This window comes from Arctopsyche grandis, chromosome 7 (genome assembly GCF_051622035.1).
Source record: "Arctopsyche grandis isolate Sample6627 chromosome 7, ASM5162203v2, whole genome shotgun sequence".
In the NCBI taxonomy this organism is placed as follows: Eukaryota; Metazoa; Arthropoda; class Insecta; order Trichoptera; family Hydropsychidae; genus Arctopsyche; species Arctopsyche grandis.
This window is the reverse complement of record NC_135361.1, coordinates 26,374,945-26,398,463: the sequence shown is the minus strand read 5'-3', so window position 1 is coordinate 26,398,463 and position 23,519 is coordinate 26,374,945. Positions and strand designations below refer to the sequence as shown.

General features: G+C 35.5%; 2 protein-coding genes across 3 annotated transcripts; one reads left to right on the top strand and one right to left on the bottom strand.

Moving 5' to 3' along the window:
• The first annotated feature begins 1,918 nt into the window (after positions 1–1,918).
• S6kII (Ribosomal protein S6 kinase II) lies at positions 1,919–17,233 on the top strand. Of its 2 annotated transcripts, XM_077434674.1 has the most exons (13): positions 1,919–2,111; positions 7,282–7,542; positions 7,633–7,818; positions 7,901–8,182; positions 8,258–8,412; positions 8,488–8,706; positions 8,785–8,934; positions 9,015–9,152; positions 9,239–9,445; positions 9,520–9,817; positions 10,833–11,015; positions 11,092–11,294; positions 17,034–17,233. In XM_077434674.1, the coding sequence occupies exons 1-12, from the start codon at positions 2,049–2,051 to the stop codon at positions 11,284–11,286; spliced, it is 2,337 nt and encodes a 778-aa protein (XP_077290800.1). In that variant the 5' UTR covers positions 1,919–2,048; the 3' UTR covers positions 11,287–11,294; positions 17,034–17,233. The 2 variants fall into 2 exon arrangements, with proteins under 2 accessions (XP_077290800.1, XP_077290801.1); XM_077434675.1 differs by lacking the exon at positions 17,034–17,233 and having other exon boundaries at positions 1,925–2,111; positions 11,092–11,320.
• LOC143914122 (polycomb protein Scm-like) lies at positions 16,751–23,512 on the bottom strand. The gene is made up of 7 exons (XM_077434212.1): positions 23,457–23,512; positions 22,855–23,375; positions 20,521–21,283; positions 18,915–19,176; positions 18,634–18,837; positions 18,291–18,557; positions 16,751–18,212 (listed from the first exon to the last, which is right to left on the bottom strand). The coding sequence occupies exons 1-7, from the start codon at positions 23,510–23,512 to the stop codon at positions 18,078–18,080; spliced, it is 2,208 nt and encodes a 735-aa protein (XP_077290338.1). The 3' UTR covers positions 16,751–18,077.
• Between the last annotated feature and the right edge of the window lie 7 nt (positions 23,513–23,519).

Sequence of the window (23,519 nt, the reverse complement as noted above, 5' to 3'; positions counted from 1 at the left end):
TTTTTTTCTATTGTAAATTTGTTTCTTTGTAATTTTGGTATCGCTGATGCTGGGGGGGGAGTGAAGTGGCGGCTCGCTTATACGACATGGTCGAGTTTGGTTGCCTTCCTGCGAGTGGGGACCAACTCGGCTGGGTTCGGAGAGCCGCTACTCACTCTGTCTTCAGCTGTCATATAATAAACACGTGCATTAACATGCCAGTCGTCTCATTCGTTCATCCTCCATAATATAATACATGTATGTTTACTTGAGGTGTGCGTGCATTCGCACGGCACATTTCAGGTATTAATTCCTAACACATGTATGTGTTCATGCGTTGTTGTTTATTTTGTATTTGGTTATGTACAGTGCGGTTTTTTTTATTAGACTAGTAATATGCGGTCGTTCTTGTGCGATATTCATAAACAACTATCTCGTTCTCCGACGATTGGGTCTCTTAGACTGTATTCGTTGGAGGGGCTGGTGGCCTCATGTTGAGGGCTTTAAGGGTCAAATTCTTTGACGATGATAATAATTTGTAAGACGTAAATTTTGCTAGCGAAGGCCCATTTCGAGGCCCCAGGCGCGCGCTTATTTTCAACGTATGATAAACCACCGCTGGGTTATCCTGGTAGCGATTCACGTTGTGGATGTAGTCAGTGGTGTAGTGCTAAATTTTGAGGTGCCGGTACGCTCGATTTTGCCAATATTTAAATGTGCTAAAGACACATCTGGTGCCTCACATAAAACCTGGTGGATCCTTGACCCTGACAGAATTTTTATGCACGACAGCGCTCCTTGTCATCGAGCTTGGGTGAAAAATATTGCAAAAGTGGTAAAACTTTTCGAAAAACTTAAAGTTTTATACTATTGTTGCGTAGGGGTGGGTGGAGGATCCAAGTAAAAGGCCAAAGTCGATTCACAGCATTTATTGATGATTAATGAGATACACGCACTGGCAGTGCTCAGTCCAGAATTACATGATATCGCCTGCGTACCGCCTTATAAGGGGTAGATCTCTCAGGACGTCTAAATCTGTTTACCTACTGTATAGTCACGTATTCGGATATGTATTGCCACGGTATGAGAAGTGCAATCATTGTTTAGCTTACTTGCATTTAGTCTGTCGCTAATCCTTGAAACCACTTATACCGGTCGCACGGTATGTACCTAGTTAATCCGTTAACAGATATCCGTTAACCGCTTAGCTGCCCAGCCGTCAAACGCCACATTCACGCACACGCCCAAACTTTCGGGAATTAAGTATTAAGACGTAATAATATATTTTTTTCGTTATTTTTTCCAAAACAAGGACTATTACAACTACCACATAAATTTTTTTCAGATCAAAATTCTTATATTGTATATTTGAGTTAAGGATAGATGTCACTACAATACTAAATGAAAATATCATAAATTTTTCTATTAAATTTAATAGATATCGTTCGTCAAAGAGTAAAGGCGCGCGTGGCGTATGGCAGATACAGCTGTTTGCGCCTTAAGGCGCTTGTGGCGTTCAAACGGTTAAAAGATAATCCTTGAACGGTCACACAGTCTCTGGAATTCTATTCGTTTAATCCGCGGCGTACGTAACACTATTTTGATTTTTGAAATATTTATGGCGGGTCGCGTACCGGTGCCGATAAAAGGTGGCGGGATGCCATACCGGTGCGTACCGGCTATTCTACAACCCTGGATGTAATCACTAGAGGTAGGATAGTCACAGTGCTATCCATTGTTCGGCAAACCTTTAACAATGCATTTACTACCTTTGAACAATACACGGCCCCCTCAGGCTCCGGTGACTAGTAATCACCAAACTGTTTTCTCGTATCGAAACTTTGTCAAAAAGCTAAAGAGCGAAGTGTGAGGGCCGCTGCGTGCGTTCCGTTGTCTATGGTTTATGCGTTGAGGTGTGATGAGGAGGGGGCGGGGACGAGAGGTTGAGGTGAGAAGGGAAGTAGTGTCAGTGCGGCGGTGTGCGCGGCAGCGTCTGGTCGCGTCGTCGATTGTCGCCGCCAGCACCATCTGCGTCTGCGACTGCGTCTGCGTCAACGCCTCCACTCGCCATGCCGCTCGCCAACGCGGTCGACCCTTGGCTGCAGGCGCCGCCCCGGAGACCAGACGCCGCGGTCACTACACTCGCTTTCGCCCCCTCGCCCCTCGCCCCTCGCCCCTCGCCCCTCGCCCCCCCACCACCTCCGGCCCGCCCTGCCGCGCCCCGACCACACCGCGATAAGCCAATTAGACACCCCCCTCCGCTCGAACGTCTCCTCCCGCGCCCCCCCGTTCCTCGTTTTACGCACGTCATTTCTATGAATGAATTCATCCGAACGCAAATACGTTTCATTCATAAGTCATCATCGGACGTTTTCAGCCGGAAGTAAACAAATCGCATCTAATTAGATTTCAGTATCGATTCGTTTGCGCAACTCGTTCGCCACCATATGTGTGTTGTTGGTCCCTACCACATTTACAATACATTCATGTGTACATAAATCGAATGTGTTCACTTTGGTAACGCACACTGCAAAACCGTTTCCCCTTCTCGTGCAAAAAGTATAAATATATATTTTATATACCCACGGCAATAAGCTTTTTACATACAATACCCATACAATTTGATAAGAGTATTTTGTATTGAATTTTATGAAGCTACATAGATAAAAATTTTATGTCATTTCTGTGTTGTCATTCAGCCGTTTGTATGTACAGTAAAATCGCAATTAACTCTTTGAGTGCTGGCGTCTCAAAGTTTCGCTGAAAATTTCGCCTTAATTAAAATTAAATTAGCATATGAGATTCATATTGATCAAAATATCTTAACCCTTTGAGCGCTGGCGTCTTTTGCTGAAAATTTCGCCAACATTTCCAATTAGAATTATTTAGAAATCCAATAGAAAGCAGGTATACAAGTTGTAGCTAATCCGAACAAACCCTAGATAACTACCGGCGGAGATTTCGAGTTTTGTAAAGGTGTGTTGAGACTCTCTAATGCAGTGCTACTCAAACTTTTTCAGTTGGCGGACCAGCATATATTTTTCAGTAATTCTCACGGACCAGCATCGTATTTTTAAATAATAAACTTATGAATATGAGTGAAAATTTGTTCATATAACAAATTAAAATAATATTAAATATAAGTAGTAAAATTTATTTTGTTGAATTCAAAGAAGTACAATATCTTCATATATATCATATATCGGTCTCCATGACGAGACAGAATGTTAAATTACAGAAAACGCAAATATCGGAAAGCAAAGATCGAAAATCGAAAGATCTTAAGTCGAAAGATCAAAAAAAAATGGTGCATGGTAAACGGTACATACTCGCTTAATTTGCGCGAGCAGGATACAACAGGAACAAGAGGAACAGGGTTTTCCTCCCGTATTAATGTGCGCGCGCAGAACCATGCACCATTTTTTTTTGATCTTTCGACTTAAGATCTTTCGATTTTCGATCTTTGCCTTCCGATATTTATGTTTTCTGTAATTTAACATTCTGTCTCGTCACATAGACCCATCATATATGTATGTACTTAGACAAAGATGAAAAATGAAAATGAAAAAAAAATTAGATAACTTATCCAGTCGTGGTTTTATCGAATTACAATTAATTGCACACGTAATGGATCATGAATATTTATACTATTACGATATTTTGTCTTTATTAAACTAATGGTTGAGGAACCAGTCTCGTAAAAGTGAAAGAGTTTCAGTGCATATTCTTAAATATCTGGGAAGAATTCTGCTTTCAATTTAATCTAAAAGGACGCAAGTGAAGTTGTGGTTTCAAAACATTTTTTTAATTCTTCATTTGTAGTCAGATCAATTATTTTATCTTCCAAATTAATTTATATATAAGTTATAATAAGCTATTGTTTTAATTTTTTATTTACTTCTTTGTGCACGGACCGGCTACCGCCGGTATACGGACCAGTACTGGGCCGCGGACCATAGTTTGAGTAGCACTGCTCTAATGTATCTTGCAACAATATAAAATAAACAAAAGAATTCTATTAATCAATGTATTTTTCCAAAACCAGTTCCATCTTCTTCGTTTTTGTTAAAATGTAATGCTCACAATCTAAATGCCAAGCGACAATCTAAAATACTCGGCAGTTAGGAGTTTCTATTGGGAAATACTGCTACGGTTATGAATTCAGAAATTCCGGTGTAAACCAGTCCTTATAAACGTTGATAAATGAATGACACGGATTTAACGACCCAAATTCAATGCATTTTTTTTCAGTGCCACCTGGAAAATTTTAGCGGGTAGTATTCTTGTTTACTTTGTACATGCTCAAAATACAACGCCTGTCAGCGTTTTTCAGGCCCGTGGACTTGTTGGCAAAACAGGCGTTGGTCAGCAGTTAAATGATTAAAAAGAATTCAAGGCGGAGAGAAATACAAAAAACCTGGATAGTTAAAAGTACAGGGTGGTCTAAAGGAAACGAATGGTTATAAAACAGTATGTACTCAGTGTCGGATTTACCTATGTACTAAATAGACTTTCAGCCTAGGGTATCCAATCAGTTGTATTAAATTAATAATCAATACATCCAAATCTAATTACTAGTTCTTGAAAAATATTGGTTTTACTAGTACACTGATTTGCAAAAGAATAAATTAATAGTACGAAAGCTAAAACAAATTATAAAACAGCAATAATATAATTTCATTGACTGATTAAATATGATTGGGATTTACGTGGAAATTGTTTAAAAATGTACATATGTTCATTAACACATTGTATGTGGGAAACGTAGATTACTGTCTTTAGCGTCTTCTTGCTTGACAGCGGGAGACTGTGATCTCTGTTTGTGTCAATGCTCTCCGACTGTGATTTCCGTGGACAGGGATAACTAACCTTTTTTTATACAGCAAAATTTTTAAAAAGAAAAAAATCTAAAAAAACTCCATCGTTTTTGTGCTACAAATGGTTGCGAAATTTTAAATATAATAATTTTTTGGGCTAGGGTTACCAACCTTTTTTGATATTTACATAGATTTTTTCTCACTCAAATCTGTTGTATAAAAAAAGTTGGGAACCGCATTTTAAAAATACTAATCGCTTAGTTAGAAGGTCCTAAAACCATCATTAGAACTTTCATTTTAATTTTATTTGTCATTTATGTACTATATCAATTTTTTGTGTAACCATTATTTGTTAACAGAAATAATGATAAAAGTATGTCATTATGACTTTATGGTTCTTTCTTTACTTTACAAATCCTCAGACATCAGACAACAAATTCATACAATCTGGAATTTTTGCTCTTTAAACATATTTAGTTAAAATACTGCTGTGACTTTTTATTATGATTCAAAAAGTAAAACAAAAAACTGACCAGTAGAGATGTTTCTGTTCGTTTCAATTATAAAATTAACATTATAGATAATATAATTGAGTATTTAATTGGCCTTCGTATTTAAATTATATAGCGTAGTTAAATTTATTATTATAAAAAAAAAAAACAGTTTTATGAATTCTTAAATATTGATTATAAAATAAAATAATAAATATATGTTAGTGATTTCATATGAATTCAAAATATGACTGTTCAGAATCAGTCAATATGTAAGTATTCATGCTCCACTTATGTCAGAAAACCAAACAAATATTTAAGCATACTCTAAATAAGTTTGAACGTTGACGAATGGAAAAAGTCATTTTATGATTTCTTAAAACAGTTTAACATGTTAAACAAAACTAACGAAAAAACGATAAGTGCTCATCGTATGACATATCTTCGTCGTATTCCATTTCTTTCATGCATTTTTTGAATACGATTCACAGAACCTAGGCTTTCAATGTGACCTGATATTTTTATGTACATATTTCTTCACAGTTTTGTCTTTCCCGAAAGCGTTACTTGATCAGTAATTTGAGTCAGAAAGTCACATTATTGCTTTGAACACATTCTTGGGGTTATCGTAATATGAAACTCTTTTCCATAATTCGTAATAGTAAGCAATATGAACGCATTGTTGATTCTTAAATAGTGGCATATAACTTGTACAAGCACAACTAAATTTGACGCATTACATATCTCTTAGCTTATGATCGTAGACAGTTATTTGAAGGGAAACAATTTAAACGTCCGTTTTAAAAAATAAATGTGCATTTAAAAAAAATTTTGTGCATTAAAAAAAAATTGTGTGAATTTCTAAAATGATAATTGAAAAAAATATTTGTTACTTAAAAGCGGATGTTTGCTACTTAAATGTGTATTGCAATGACCGAAATACGAACCGACAACGACCAACGCTTCTTTCTACTGGATTCCTTCCTTTTTTTTACTATTCGGCTTGCGACCTTCGACACCTACGACCTTGGTTTCGACTCTACGACCTTTTGTTTACGTAATACGTTTACAAAAGTAAACACTTTTGACAGTTGTCAATAGCGGAAGACTGCAACGTTGCCACTTTTCGTATATATTCTAATGCTTAAATCTATTTTTTCGAATGATCGTTCCTAATTTTTTAATGGTCACTTTATAATGCCAAAATATTTTATTCGATGCACAATACGAGATTGTTTAATGCACCGAAAATAATGCAAATTTTTAATGCACAAACATTTCTTTTAAGATACAAAGTATTTTTCTCAATGTACAGTTAAATCGTATTATACAATCAACCAATTTATATTTTAATAGTTCTATGGCAAACTTTTCATGATTTTAATTATTATTTCTTCAACAGTACAATGATAAACTACGTTCGACTCTTTTCCCATGACTAATATCAACATTTTCAAATAAGTACTAATATATGAACTATACACTTATGTTTCATTGAAGGAAAATTGATAAATCCTCTTGTAAATGATTGACTTTGAGTACTTATTTATATTGAAACTGTCGCTTTTGCGTTGATTTGAATGAATTGAAGTAAAATACATAATTTTAAACGGTATACATTTTTTGCAATATCAGTATGAAATTTTAAAAGCATTTAAATAATTTTATCGAATTTTTATCTTCGTTTATTTACTTTTCGTATCTATTGTATATTACTTACATTTGTGTAAATTTATCGTTTATGTTGATTCAACATTATTTAATATCACATTTAACAGATAATAATAGTCTTTTATTGATTTTGCCACGTTTATGTTGCGGAAAATTGTACAGGCATGTGTATGTATATAAATATATATTATTTTAGTTAGCCGTCATAATTGATATAATTCTGCGAATTAATCAATTGTTATACATGCATACATATTGCGGTTTATCCTTAATGTTGAGTCATTAATTTATTTTAGTACGAATTCAACTTGTTTTGTTAACAGTGTGCCTCGTCGTCGCAGTCGGCCGAAAGTCTACAGATGGCGATCGACGGAGAGACGACCATAGCCGCTGAAAATGCTGGAAACGACAGTGAAATCGCCGAGCACGAAGTGGAATTGGGGGAAGTTATTAAAGAGGGACACGACAAGGCCGACCCGTCCCAGTTTGAACTTTTGAAAGTACTGGGAGAAGGATCTTTCGGAAAAGTATTCCTTGTTAGAAAAGTGGTTGGACAGGATTCTGGGACATTGTACGCAATGAAGGTATCATTTTGAACTACTTTCTTCGAATGTGATTCTTTATTATATTTGTGATTTTTATACTATTTGACTATTTGGTTATGTTTTTTTAAGGTTTTACGTAAAGCCACGCTGAAAATTCGCGATAGAGAGCGTACAAAAATGGAACGTAACATTCTCGTAGACATGGGACATCCGTTTATAGTAAAGTTACACTATGCGTTTCAAACATCGGGAAAGTTGTATTTAATACTGGATTTTTTACGAGGTGGTGATCTCTTTTCGAGGCTCAGCAAAGAGGTGACACCTTTCGCCTTTTCGTATTGATTTTTTAAAATTTTTACTTGGAACTGAAGGTAATCGGTGTTTTAATTGCATATAGGTTATGTTTACCGAAGAGGATGTGAAGTTTTATCTCGCTGAGTTGGCTCTGGCACTTAATCACGTACATTCGTTAGGCATTATTTATCGCGATCTCAAACCGGAAAATATTCTGCTGGATCAGGACGGGCACATAGCGTTGACCGACTTTGGTCTCTCAAAGCTGCCGATGAACGATAAGGCATACAGCTTTTGTGGTACCGTTGAATATATGGCGCCCGAAGTCGTCAACAGACGGGGACATTCTTTTGCTGCGGACTGGTGGTCTTTTGGAGTTTTGATGGTACGCTTGATGATCAAGAGACTAATGTTGAATCGTTTTGGCTCGTTCGTTGGTTTAATGTGATTTGTTTTGCAGTTTGAAATGCTCACTGGAAATCTACCCTTTCATGGTGCGACTCGTCATGATACTATGACTCAAATTTTAAAGGCAAAATTAGGCATGCCTACTAATTTCAGCGAAGAAGCTCAGTCGTTACTACGAGCGTTGTTTAAAAGAAATCCTCACAATCGGTAACATTTTGTTTTTCTTTTGATCCGTCTATTGTTGATTTTTGTTGTTTATTTATTGTTGATTTTTGAATGCAGGTTGGGAGCCGGGCCGAACGGAATTGAAGATATTAAACGGCACGAATTCTTCTCCACAATCGATTGGCCGTCACTGTTGGCGAAGAAAACGCGACCTCCTTTCAGACCGGCCGTTTCTAGAGCCGACGATGCTTTCTATTTCGATTCTGAATTTACGTCCCGCACGCCCAGGGATTCTCCAGGTGTTCCGGCTTCGGCCAACGCTCACGAACTCTTCCGGTTTTGATTTTGTTTCCATTCAAATTGTGCTAACACTGATTACGACTGTTTTAATTGTGGTTTTTTTTTTTCATGCAGAGGGTTCAGTTTTATCGCTCCGTGCTTATTAGAAGAAACTAACGATAAGACTATCACCAATCAAAATACGGCACCGCCTGCCACTAATCCGGCACAGGAAACGTTCTGGGTCGGAGCTATCAATAGAAATCATTTCATGGAAGAGTATAGGTACGATCAACGCTATATGTATTGTTACTGTAAAAATAATAATGAACTTTTGTAAAAAGAATTATGCTATTTTTTTTTAGATTATTGGGTGAACTAGGTACTGGCTCTTTTTCAATCTGCAAATTGTGTGAACATCGAACGTCAAAGACTCAATATGCGGTCAAAATTATCGACAGATCTGTATATGATCCAAGAGAAGAAATAGAAATATTATTAAGGTTTGTTATTCCCTTCATATATATACAAGGCATTTATCATTTTAAAGTGATTGTTTTCATTTAATGAATGAAAAATAAATGTATAGGTACAGTCACCATCCTGGCATCGTAACTCTTCGCAGTGTATACGAAGACGGAAAGTGTTTATTAGTCGTAACCGAGTTGTTGAGAGGTGGTGAGTTGCTTGAGTATATAACTGAAAGAAAACGTTTGACAGAGAGTGAAGCTCAAGCGATTTTCAAACACGTATTGCAAGCCGTCAACTATTTGCACGAACATGGAGTAGTTCACAGGTAGTAATAGTCATAAAAAATGATTATTAAGATTGTTTAATAGTATAAATGTACAATTATGAATGTAATTTCAGAGATATAAAACCGTCTAATATTTTATTCGCTACGTCAGAACGAAAACCAGCCGATATACGATTGATAGACTTTGGTTTGGCGAAGCAACTTAGAGCCGAAAACGGATTGCTGATGACTCCATGCTATACGGCTAACTTTGTCGCACCCGAAGTCTTGAAAAGAGCTGGTTATGACGCTGCGTGCGATATATGGAGTCTCGGTGTCTTACTGTTCATCATGCTGGCTGGTAAAACTCCATTTGCATCAACAGGTGATGATTCACCGGAAGCTATTTTAGCGAGGATCGAATCCGGAAAGGTAAATCTTCTTTTTTTACTCGAGATTTTGACTGATTCGAACTCGGAATCGATCACTGATTACGTTTTCATGATCTATGTAGAAAAAACGTGTGTCTGTGAGTTTTTGTTAGTCTTATTGAACTGAAATTTAGTATCAGTTACTGAAATTCTTATCGATACAATGTAACTTTTTTTCAAATGTTTAAGTTGACCGGAAATGGTACCTCCCCTTATAAGTGTCCTCTTTTTTTCAAATTTTTGAATTCAATTATCTCCCAAAGCGCTAATTAAATCAAACTGAAATTTTTTTACATGTAATAGAAATTATAAATTTTATACCCCATTGTTTTTTAAATATTTATTCCTAAACCGGAAGTAGTACATTTACTCTAGAGAAAAGGGTTTTTTTATGTTTTTCTCAGAAACCTTTTGGTTCATTGAACTGAAATTTCATATCGAGAAGTTTAAGCTTAATACTAAGTTATGTATTAAATTTGGTTAACATCTGTCAACCGGAAGTGGCAGTTTACTCTTGTTCGATTTTTCTTCGACTAGTTTTTTCGAACCCTTAAACATGTGTGCTCTTCATGAAAAAATTCAAGTATAATTATTCTATCAATGTGATGAAAAAAAAAAAAAAAAAGTGGGATTTTTTCCTCTAAGAAAAGTCAAAAATGTTGTGACCACGATTTTTTCCACACCCCTGTACGTATCAAGCTGAAAATTTATATTTGTATTATTTATGCACTAACGTAGAGTTGATAAGGTTTTGGTCAGAATTCGTTAACCGGAAGTAGTATTTTTTTTTTATGAAACTATTTCATTATTTTATTTTGACCTTTTAAATTATTTTTATTTTCTTGATATTTAATGTGTATAATATTTATAGTGTTTTTAAGTAATGAAAAGATTTCCGAAAAAATCCAACAACCGGAAGTAAAACTTTTGTCTTGTGTAGGTTTCCCTACATTTGCGCTCAATTTGTATCGAAAATGTTGTATGTATGTTTAATTATCGAATTTTGGTAAATATAGGTAGAGTTGAGTACTGGAATTTGGACGACTGTCAGCTCTGGAGCGAGGAATGTCGTCCGTCGTACTCTTCACGTCGATCCCACCAAACGTCCGACAGCCGATCAACTTCTCACCGATCCGTGGCTCATAGACCACAGCTTGAATCATTCGATGCTGTTAAATTCCCAAGTGATCGTCCAACAGGTGTGAATACAAATACAATGGTATTATTCAGCGAAGCTTGTTTCCATGGAAATTGATTGTTTATTAATTTTTTTAGAACTCGTCTGCCACTCAAGTCATCGCCGAGAGCGTTTCCGGGCTGCGGAGAGCCGTAGATAAGACATTCCAAGTTATGAGCACCTCGCCCAAACAGCCGCAGAGTCTGGGACCAGTGTCTCTGTCTCACCTCGCCCAGAGAAGAAACAAACCGCAATACACGGCTGCGACTTCCGGCAAAGCGACACAAGTTTAAAACGACATGTAATGTGTAATACATTGTTAACTTTTGAAAGCGACGATAATACGGTCGGATATGCGTCGACTGTTCGCAGAGAGTCGGTTGTAAAATGCGGATACGTATGTTCTCAATCCGCAAATAGCGACTTTTCCCACGTACAATATTGTGATAATCACTTTTGTAACGTTGACGTAACACAACATTCTTCAAACGTTCAAAATATTGTTAACTCTTTTCATTTTAACGCTTTATTTTTGGTACGGTACAATTTTACATTACGAGTAGGATTAGATTTTCTTATATATATATATATATATATATATATATATATATATATATATATATATATATATATATATATATATATATATATATATATATATATATATATATATATATATATATATATATATATATATATATATATATATATATATAAAATAATATATATACATCCATGTGAACAATAAACGGTTTCTAATATGAAAATGTACTTGTGGTATATGTATCAGAACAAGCTGTTGTTTTGTATTGCGTATGTAATATTTATATTATATATAGGATACAAGTTTAAAAAAGTAAAAATGAATGTCAACAGCTCGTTTGTGCGGTAGTTGAATTTTAACGGTTGGGATTTGAAATGTGCCATACGAAGAAATTAGGCTTAACTAATATATTATACATGTTCAATCTATTGGATTGGAATTTTCTTAATTGGTCAAATGTTGAGGTTGTTAAATGCGATTGAGTCGACTCCAAGGCTTCACGTTAGTCATTCATTCTAATTGGATCATTTCAAAGTATAATTTGTTTTCGAACGGTATACATACATATGAAAAAAGAATTTATACAACACGACTGATACAAAGTAAAATAGCAAAAATCTTAATGCAAATACAATAAGTACAATGATATGTAATTTCTTCCACGGTGATAACGAAATTTACATAGGCATTATTAATGTTGCGTTAATTGTTGCGAAAATGCTCTCTCTCACTAATATATATATATATATATATATATATCTCTTGCATTCTCTCTTAATATAACTTGTTTATTTTTACACATACAAGTTTATGCATTTCCTTCGTTTATGTTAAATTAATTTTACATTCTCATATATTTATATATTATGTACAAATCTTTCTTGATGACTTATATTTTTAATATATATTACATATATATTTTTCTAAATCAAATCGTATAATAATTAATGCTTTAATTATACGGAAACGCAATGCGGCTAATTTCGTGATTTGTGATGTTAACGTATGTAGCTTCCATTTTTAGTGTGTTGAATTTTGAGAGTCGTGTGTGTGTGTGTGTGTGTGGAATTGTTCTAACGAAATGTATGTGTAGCGGTTAGAATGTCAAAGATTACCTCATTGTGCACGAAATTAGTCGAGTTTCCCCTCTATATATATATATTTATATTTCTATTATACAATGTATTTTGCACTATTCTATAATGTTCTTGTGGTAGAGAGAACCTTTTCCCTTTAGGGTGCTAACGTTGATAAATATATACAAAGTATATATTAATTCCGTAAACAAAAAAAAGAGAACATATTTTTCCATTTTCCTATATTGAAATGTTGATACGTAGAGATGTACAACGTATACATACATATAAATTACATACATACACACACAAGAGTTTAATTATACATACATATATAGACATTCACGCGTATGTGATATTGAATTTGTGGTCGTATTCGCCACGCTAATAGAACGTTCTTGCCAAAAAAGAAATCAAATGGGAATATATACATAATTATATTAGCGGATAAAATATTATAAACTAAGATGTGACGACATTGAAGGTTATTTTCCTCTCTTGCACGGGTTTTTGCAAATAAAAATCACGATTAGATAAATTTTTACACGCTGATCTTCAGAAACGTCTCCTATTCGAGTGCAATAAAATTATAACAAGCTTTAGAAAGACATCGATGATCGTTATATGTGCATGTATATATCTATCTATATATATTTATATAATGATCAATGTTTAAAATTGTTGATGTTTGATTTTATCAGAATACATATGTATATGGCAAGTTTACGCGACGGAATGATTTTTTTTATTCAATTTATGATGATTTTAGTGTGATGTACTCTTGATTTGCTTATCGCGAGATGATTAGTTCAAGCTTTCTAAATTTGCAAGTCTATCGTCGATGATTTAAGGTCTTCATACTAAACAGCACTGTACGGCACGTGAAAGACTACTTATATTTATACTGTACAGCAGCACACGTTCAGACAAGTTTTGGCAAGGCAAAATTGACTTACATATATAATACATTGCAGAGTGCGACGGAATGTTTATCATACATTGAAAATGAGCGCTCGCTTGGGGCCCCCGAATCTTGGGGGCCTTTGCTACCAAAATTTACAACTTGCAAATTGTTATCATTGTTCACAATACGTTCGTAAGCTAAGTATATATGAAATTAATACCTATTTTACATAGTGTTTTAAAATAGTACCTATCTTATTCCAAAAACTGTTAGTATTTCAAGTATCTACATATGTATAGTAAATGTAAAATCCTAATGAAAAACTATATACTGAAAAGCATGGTAGAAAAAGATGATGGTATTTTTTTACTGAAGTGATACGACTTTCGTTAGTGAGCGTACACTCGCTACTATGACGTCACGTCGTGGGTTAATGTTTCCAAAGTGGCCTAAGAAAACCGGTTTTGCTTGATACGTTACGGTGATATGTACTGTTGTATTGTATGAATAGATTTTGTCGGCTATTGTCGTTAAGCCTAAGCCACGTACACATTACGGAATATATGAATGTACCAAAGAATACTTTTCGTATTGATGTTTATGTGTAGTTGCCGATCTGTACTGTGCCAGTATGAATAGACTTTTAGTTGTGAATTATTGAAAGTTTGAATTATCTTGATAATGCAAGAAGGAATTGTATGTTTTCATTTGTTTTTAAATATTGTTGATCCTTATGTACTTTTAGTGATTCTTGTGATGATATAATATTATAATTGTTGAACTTTGCAGATAGATTTTATATTACGAATTTTTATTGAGCATATGATTCGAAATATTATTGTGTACATAAAGTTATATGTGTATTTTATTATATTTGTATTTAAATGTAGTGCCATAAATAGTATTTTTTTATGTTATGATTAAAACGTAGCGTTATGAAATTCAAATAAAACATTGGAAAGGTTTCGTTTGTTTGATGCATGCCAAATTTGAATCGCTCATAATTAGGCAAAACAAAAAAAAAAAAACTACAAAATGCGACATTGTCGAGTCGAATTGCATGTGTAATTGAATATATCAATATATAAATTTGTATGCATGTTTGAATTTATGAATTATACATATATGCATATATGCTTTGTTTGTGGTGTTTTGTGCTAGCGTTGTAAGTGTACAATGAGTTGATCCGAGAGACAAATGTTTACGGTCAACTAAATAGCTAACTCTAACTCGTAACATGTTCGTTGGTTTTTAAATGGTTAACATAAGAAACGCCGTTGTAACGATTACTAAAGTGCTTTACCTTTTAGAAGTTACTTCAGTTTAACCGTTTGCCCGCGGCCGTCTTCTATGGAAGCTCAGGGCGACAAGTCTGTAGTGCGGCTGTCTTCCATAGAATTTCTGGACTTTGCACGGGATTTTGAGGCTTATATGCGCCTATTTCAACTGTTTTAAGGTTCAAAATTGGTTGAATATATTATTGAGAGTTGAATGTCATCTATTAAATTTGCTTAAAATGAATATATACCAGTCAAAAATTAGTTTTTTGTGGAACCATACTGAAACCTCGTTTATGTGACGTCACGTCTTCATACAATTATGAAGAATGATTATTTGACAATTAATCTAAAACAACGAGATATATTATGTATTTTATTGTTTAAAATAATACTTTGTGTTAATTAACATATCTGGTTACTTGAGTTAATATTAAAATCTGTATTTAAGGTCGAAAACTCGATTGCCAAATTTGCGAAAAAGGTGCCGCCGCGTACGGGGCTTGTTTATTGCCGCGGGCAAAGGGTTAAAAGAAAAAAAATATAAGACATACATATATATATATATATATATATATAATTGTTAAAGAATTTATCCGCATAGAATTTATACATAATAGAACACAAATCAACAGTATATATATATATTTTAATCGCGAGCCGGTCTCGGGATATGTCGATCTTTATAACGATGCGAAAGTTAGAAGTTGTTATTGAAATACATATTTATATATATATTAAAATAGACCAAATTAGTTTTTATTGTCAGATTTTACGTAGAAAAGTTTTTCCATTTAATAAATTTAGCAAATCAATATATATATATATATATATTTCTTTGGAAAATTTGGCCTATATTGTTCGCTCTTTGAGAGGAGAAAAATTTACTAGTCATTAAATATGTTGTCGGTGGAATTGTCAAGACGATTTTCCCGTATGAAAAATATCTAGCGAGCCAGTCAATTGTTTAAACAGTAGTTGTGAATAATACTGTAATTTAATATTTAATTGTTATATGAACGATCAAAACATGTATTTTACCGAAGCCATCGCTATGGCGTTTATATATATAGACGTTGGATTTGTTTTCGGCCACAAGATCATTCCTATGGATGGTCTTAAATTGTAAGGTGGAATCCCGTCTAATTATATTTATCATAGCGATGGCTTCGATTCTATCAAGAGCAAGTATTCGTTTAATCCAAAATATAATTAAATTCGCTTAACGTTTTGTGTCACAAAGCATAAATGCGCTCGTTCAAAAATGAAATAGAATTTTAATGTATGTACATAGAATTTCGAAATCTTTTCTCATGTGTACGAGATGTTATAATATATTGGATTTGTATGTGAAAATATTTTTTGCTTGAAGGTTTATTTGTTATGTGAATTTATTCTTCGTCGATAAGGTCTTCCATGTGCATTACTAAATTAAAAAAAAAAATATATATATATATATACTTAAAGTGTATTTTCACCTATAGAAAGATTTTCCTTTACAAAATATATTTAATATGTACAAGTTTTACATAGTTAATATTCCGCATATTCACAATATACGTATATTTTTCTCTATACCGTTTAGCGATGCACACAAAATGTACTTTAAAGTTAAGGCTCGTTGCATGTCGAGCTGTCGGACGAGCGGCCCGCATCTGCGAACCCTCCGCCAGATCGAAGATGTGTGTTTTGCAGGTGGTCGCTGGCGATCCGTCGGCTCGATGTGCGTAAGGATGAACCTAAGTTATATACCAGACCTCATGGCGTAAATAATAATAAAATGTAATTATGTCGATTAAGTGTTGACCGCAGTGAACTGCTGTTACGTATAAGTCAAAATGGTTCCATATCAAATATTTTTCTGAAATAAAAATTCACAAAATAATCTTTCCTGTGCACTGTTTCATTTCCGGAGCCCTCCCGATCGAAGAAGCGTCAGTATTAAAAGTCAGCGAGTAAAAATTATACACTCATTTTATTCAGGTCAAGTATTTGCATAGTTTTGCGCTTAATTATTTACATCCTGGTTTTACTTAAATTATTTATTGAATAAAATATATGACATTATACAATTTCAACTGTATATAATTACAAGTTTATCAAATATACATTAAAATGTCTATTATAAAAATTATAGTATAACATGAATTGTATTATTGTTTTTGCGTTAAAAACTATGGGTTATTTGATTTTTAAAATAGCAATGATATAAAAATAAAGAGCAACGTACAATTTTCAGATTGCTAAGATCTATTTGGAAGAGTTTGAGCCTAGGATACAGGGGTGATGAGAACAAAACATGAATAAACTGGGATACTTGATAACCTTCTAATACTTACAAGTCTAAAGGTAAAAGTGTATCTATAAAAATAATCAATTTACAATATGCAAAGATGTGCTTCAACTATAAGTACAAATATATACAAATTGTGAACAATTTCATGTTGTTTTCATGCCACTTTTTATCACAAAAATTGATTATTATACTGTATATGCTAAAATGACAAACATTTACTTTGACTTCAATCGATTTGTGATAATAAAAAAAAAGTTATTTTGTACATTGTATTGCGTATAAGAAAGTTCATTTGGTCGTTTATATGCATATAAACACTCGTATAAATTTATTAATTACTGAAAATAATACCAAGATAAAACGTACAACACTGGTGCGTTTAAATAAGGAACGGGATAACGCTTCCAACTGTTATTAAATATTCATTATTATTCAAATAAAAGTTGGAATAGTTTGGAAATTTATACGCATTTGTCAGGTACAATCATAGATGACCAACATATGATACATCAGACCGAGTCCATGAGCTGGTCGCACAATATATAATAACTTTACTATAAGGTCAGCTAACAGTTGATAGAACAAGTCCCATTTAACTACATAGAATGTCTTAGAACATTTTGTAAAAAGGAGTCATTTAGTTTGTTGTAAATAAATAAATAAATACAATTAAAGCTGATATGAAAAGTAAAATGTTATCGGGATAATCGTCACATTCTATTTCCCGTTCCCGGTTTTATTAGAATGATATAAAAACGTTGCAATTTTCATAAACCGACACCATCACCTTGTGTTGACCAAATTGAAGGTCTATTGTGAGAAAATGAAAGGCAGGTTGTACAGCATATTTCAACTAAAATAAAATCTTATAACGAATTTATGACTATGAATTTCCTTGCAAAGGCGTTTCGCATTGGATGCAAAAATACATATATAAAAAAAAGGAGAAAAAAATATAGCAGATCTATTTTTTGTAATTGCAGATGTCTACATTGAGAATTGTCTTCGACCTCTGATTTTATTTACGAAATTTGAAATTTTCAACGCTGGTCCTAGTTTTAATCCCATATATTTTATCATCATATCTGAATTCAGAAGTAATAACGCTTTTCCATCAATTTCCTAAAACAAAACAACAACAAAAAATTAGCATATTTACATTAAGAAACCTTAATAACTTTCAAAGCTTTTCATACTAACATGTTTTCTGAAAAGATCAGCATGCACAGCCATTCCAGGATCTGACGCAGCTATAAAATCAATAACTTCGTCTATGGACCATTCAGAGGGAGCTTGTGATGGGGGAGCCGGCCGAGGAGGTGCTGGTGGTGATGCAGCCACAGGTGAAGGAGGCGCTCTGTTTTCTGCAGTTTGAGGATCGCACGGCGTCGTCGAAGACGCCGGTTCAGGTGCTATTGGATTTACTTTGGCAGCCGTCGCTCCCGATTGATTTTCATTTGAGTCGTTCTGAAAGTTCAAGTCCACCGTAAGAATATAATTCATAAATTACACGGCATTGATAACTAAAATGTACAAATATTACGTGAGATCTTTTCAATTTCGGAGTTTGTACTAAGGGAGCGCTGCATTTTAAACACGGTCCGTTCATTGGTTCCAAGACGAATAGTCCGGGACAACAGCCAAGTCCAATGCAGAGGTTTTCTAACCATGTTATCAACCCATTTGGTCCTTCTATCGTTTCCAAAGCTGGTATTTTTACCGTTACATTATTTTCTCCAACGGCTATCTGAAATTTTGATGAAACTTGTCAGTTTATTATTTCGCATTAGAATAACATGAAACTTGTGAAATTAATGGATTAACCTGTGTGTCAAAACCGTCCATTGTGGACAGTCGAGTTACAGCTAGAGGCACATCTGAACAAGCGGTCAAAGCTTCTCTCATGATCCGACGAGCGGCTCCAAGTGGAGATGGAGAGGCGAGACCGTTTGTCGGCAATTGTCTTACGTTAACTAGGGATCCACCGGGACAACCAGCTCTAACTCTAATACGCACTGGGCCTCCCGCTCCTCCCACAGGACTATCTGCTTCCGGTAACGACGCTACCGATGCTCTTAATTTCAACCTGAAAATGTGAGATGTATATAAATAACTTTCGCATCAAAAATTACTTAATATTAATTTTAACAATTATAAATTGTTATCATCATAACAAGTTCAAGTTGATATATGTTCTATTATTATAATCAATGATTCATTATTATTGAAGTGTACGCTTCAATTCATTATTATATTTATATCATTCATAATATATTTATATCAACATGTTTACAAAATTATATACAGAATTGGAATATATACTTTTATTACATACATATGTATAATGAAGAGTATCTACATATGTATGTAGTTATGCCTTATTGAGTTATATATATAAATGATGAATTTTTTTCAGTAAATTTTATATGAATGTGTGGTATAAACCACTGTGATTACTTGAACATTTACCAGACCTGATCTTTGATGACAATCATATTTATTTTATTTTATTAGCCACTGTGATATTATAGAGTACTCTAACGCGTCACTGTGGTCAGATACACAATCATAACACAAATAAAGGTATGTATAGATATAAGTAGAATGCATAGAATGGTCATTGTTAACAAAAGTATCGTCTAAAAGCGAGCCATCGAAGAGAGAGACGAAGTTTAGCAAACAACGAGCAAACAATGAACAAACTCTGCCGTGCAGAGTTTTTGTAGCAACATTTTTGGAGGTTGAGAGCGATTCTATGCATTATACTTCTATGTATGTAAAACATTAAACATCCTTGCTCGACGATATTTATAATTGATAAAATCAACCATTGGCGTTGCTCCACAACCACTCAACTAGTTCAGCGCAGCTTACATTAAACAGGTCAATTTCACCAGAAACCCGGTTGAGCAGATATATCGCTCTAGATATTGGAAACGTTGCATTAAGAATCTGAGGAGTTTTCCTACCCAATTTAATAGCTTAAAAAAGTGCTTTCCCAGAAACATAATACGATGAGACTCCAATGAGTAGAAGCCTAACGCCCCTAATAGGAATGCACTAGGATATAGCCAAGGATAATAACCATACAATTTCATATAAAGATATCTGAGAAACCGATTTTGGATTCTCTCAATCTTCAATGAATGAGTCATATGAGTAGAACTCCATATAATGGAATAAAATTCTAGAATGCTACGTACTAAAGATTCATAAAGAATTTCAGCACCAATGCACACTGGAAAGGTTTACTAACTCGTAAGAATCCCAGCATTTTTGTGTAAATTGGACTCGATTGATTGATAATGAAGTACATTAAATGTGTGATCCTATTTATAATTTGACTATCTACGACTAGGCCTGGTATGATTGGCAATAGCACTGCAACTTTAACTGTCGACCTGTTAGTAAAAAATGAAGTTTTGTATACCTGTTGGTTCCTTGTATATTCTTTTGGCCTGGAGGTTGCATAGGATGTCCAGATTTGGCACACCATCCGACGGGAAATATGTCGCGAGAATCATACCGACACCAGTAGTCGAAGGCTCCTCTCCAGCCATCGAAGGTAACGTGAATTTGTTCATCTTTAACAGTTCCTACAGTCGCCGTGCATATTAGTTGAGGATTTTTCTTATCGACGGCTTCTAATTTTTGCCCGACGATAAACTGATTGCCGGGCGGTGAAGGTGGTTCTTGTTGGAATAGTTTCGGCGGAGCCATCTCCGCTCCGTTGAGAGTCTTACAGAGAAACATTGGCCAGCTGCTGGCGTTCATGCGGAAGCCGAGCGGAGGTTGGAGCATACCGCCGTTTTTCTCGCAATGACCGATGGGGTGGATATCGCTCGAGTCGACTAGTCTCCAGAAGTCGTTTTTGTTGTCGGATCCGTCGAGACGGAGCCGCAGTCGGGGACCGGCCGTAGTCACAACGGTGGCGATGCACGTTGAAGTCAGATTACGAGGATCTAGAGCTTCTAGTTTCATGCCTATTTTGAAATCGTTATGTGGCGGGTGAGGAGCTTGCTTGAAGCAAGTGGGAGGTGCCGGTACGCTGTCCGTTTCTCGTAGGTATTCCGACCAGTCGAACGTCGCAGCTGCTTCATATCGGAAAGGTCCAGCAGTGGCAGCCGGGGCTGGTGCAGGTTGTACCACTTGTTGAGCTGTTTGTTGCTGAGAATCGCCATTTGTAGATTTATCTAAAAATAAATGGAATTAATTAGTATCGAATTTTACGCAATATAATATACCAGTGAGATGTAATGGATTGAATTTTTGAACTTTGGATTCATTAAATTTTATCAATTTAATAATGTAATAAGTACTTTAAAATAATTGAAATTGGAAGTGATGTCATGAATATCACTAGGCAATTGATGTACATATGTAATTTGGATGTAAATTTTAGGAATTTAATGACGTAATTTTATATGAAATATGTACATAGTATCGACGATGAGTGTGAATGAAGAGGAATAAAAATATACAAATGAGACACGAATACATATATCGCAAAGGTTAAAGTAGCAATGAATAAGAATGAAGAGGAATAAAAATATACAAATGAGACACGAATACATATATCGCAAAGGTTAAAGTAGCAATGAATAAGAAATACAGATCAAATGGTTTGTGAGATAAATTTAACCTTCAGGTCAGGAACAACGTAAATTGTTCTTTATTACAACAACTACTATTATTACAGAGATAATTCCGCTCGAAATGTAACCTGAATTTAAATTAAACTGAAAAAATACATACGAAGAATTTATTAAATGTTATTTGTTCGTTCGGTTTGTTCTTTAATTTAAAAATATGTACTTTTTTAATACACAATACTTGAGCTGGAGAGATTGAGCTGAAACTGTTTCACATGTACATAATAGGTATGATGAATTTCATTAGCTTAAATGGAATCTGAAGTATTATGACTAGAGGTCGGAATCTGAAGGGGCCGGAAACGTGTAGTCTATTGTTCAATTGTTGTAAATCCTTTGTAAAAAAGGTTCGGGAAACCTTTAACAATACATTTACAATCTTTGAACAATAAACAGCCCCCTCAGATTCCGGGCTATAATTATGACTTTTTTAAACCTTTGGATGTATTGAACTTCAATATCATATCTAGAAGTTTAATACTGAATAATTTAGTGAAGCCGGAAGTGACAGTTTACTTAAATTTTTCTTTTTCGACTCTTTTAAATATATTTATTAGTTTTTTTACGACGCAAATTACCGAAATGACAATCGAAGCTTATTTGTATTAGAATTTATCTTCCTCGCCTTCAAAGTGGCAAAATCGATGACAATTTCATTCCAACATAAGAATTGTATCGCCCTGTTTACAATTGAAAGTATGTATACAAAAAGTATACAGGCTGCCCTGAGGTATTGACAGCTGTTTCGAATCTAGTGGAATACTCGAGAAAGTTCGATACATTTCTATAGTTTGCTGTCAAACGAAATGCATCCGTGGGAACAATATGTTCGTATCGATTAGTGTCAGTGATGACAGTTTAGGCGGGTAAGTAATGCAATGCTATCATCATAATAATAATAACCAAAAACTGGATGTGTAATTCGTTTCTGATTGGCTGGATCGGTCAAGGACGTTTGTGATTGGTCGGTCGTTAAATAACATTTATTTTTTTCGATTCAAATAAATGTAATATTAATAAAAAAACAAATGAGCGGGGTGGTAAATAATAAAAATGGCCGACCGGGTGAGATGACAGCTGGGATAACCCCAGTGCGGTGAGGTGAGACTTACTGAACTGGGTGTAGCAGAAGATGGAGCAGAAGTCCTTCTCGTGGTTGTTGGAGTTGGAGTTGGAGTTGGAGTTGGTGGTGGTGTTGGTGTGGGTGTTGTTGTCGTTGGAAGGCAGGACGGCCCCGCAGCGAAGGCAGGCCCCCTTGGCGTAGGCTTTGCGGAACTCCGTGAGACACGTCTCCGAGCAGAACTCCTTCTTGCCGTGCTGCGTGGGCAGGACGAACTTGAGCGGCGTCTTGGACTCCACGCACCAAGTGCACACGAACGAGTGCTTGGGGGGGCGGCCGGGCCGGCGACCGCGAGGCCCCGCGCCGCCCCCCGCGCCTGCGCCCCCCGCGCCCGCGCCCCCGCCCGCAGCGCCCGCCATCGCTTCCCCCTGCCCCTGCCCCTGCCCCTGCCCCTCCCCTCCTCGTCTCTGGACTCCTCGTCTAGCGCTCGCCTCTCCCCCGTCGAGCCGAGTCCTCTCCGCGCCGCACTTCCCCCCGCCCGCTGTCACGTCAACCGGCGCGCCGCCGCCGCCACTACACGCCGGCCAACACGACAACAATCATGGCCGCCAACACCGCTCCGCTCACCTTCACCACACACTACACACCACGCACCGCACCGCACCACACCACACCACACCACACGCGATCGCATTCTCCGACACGGCCATTGCCTCT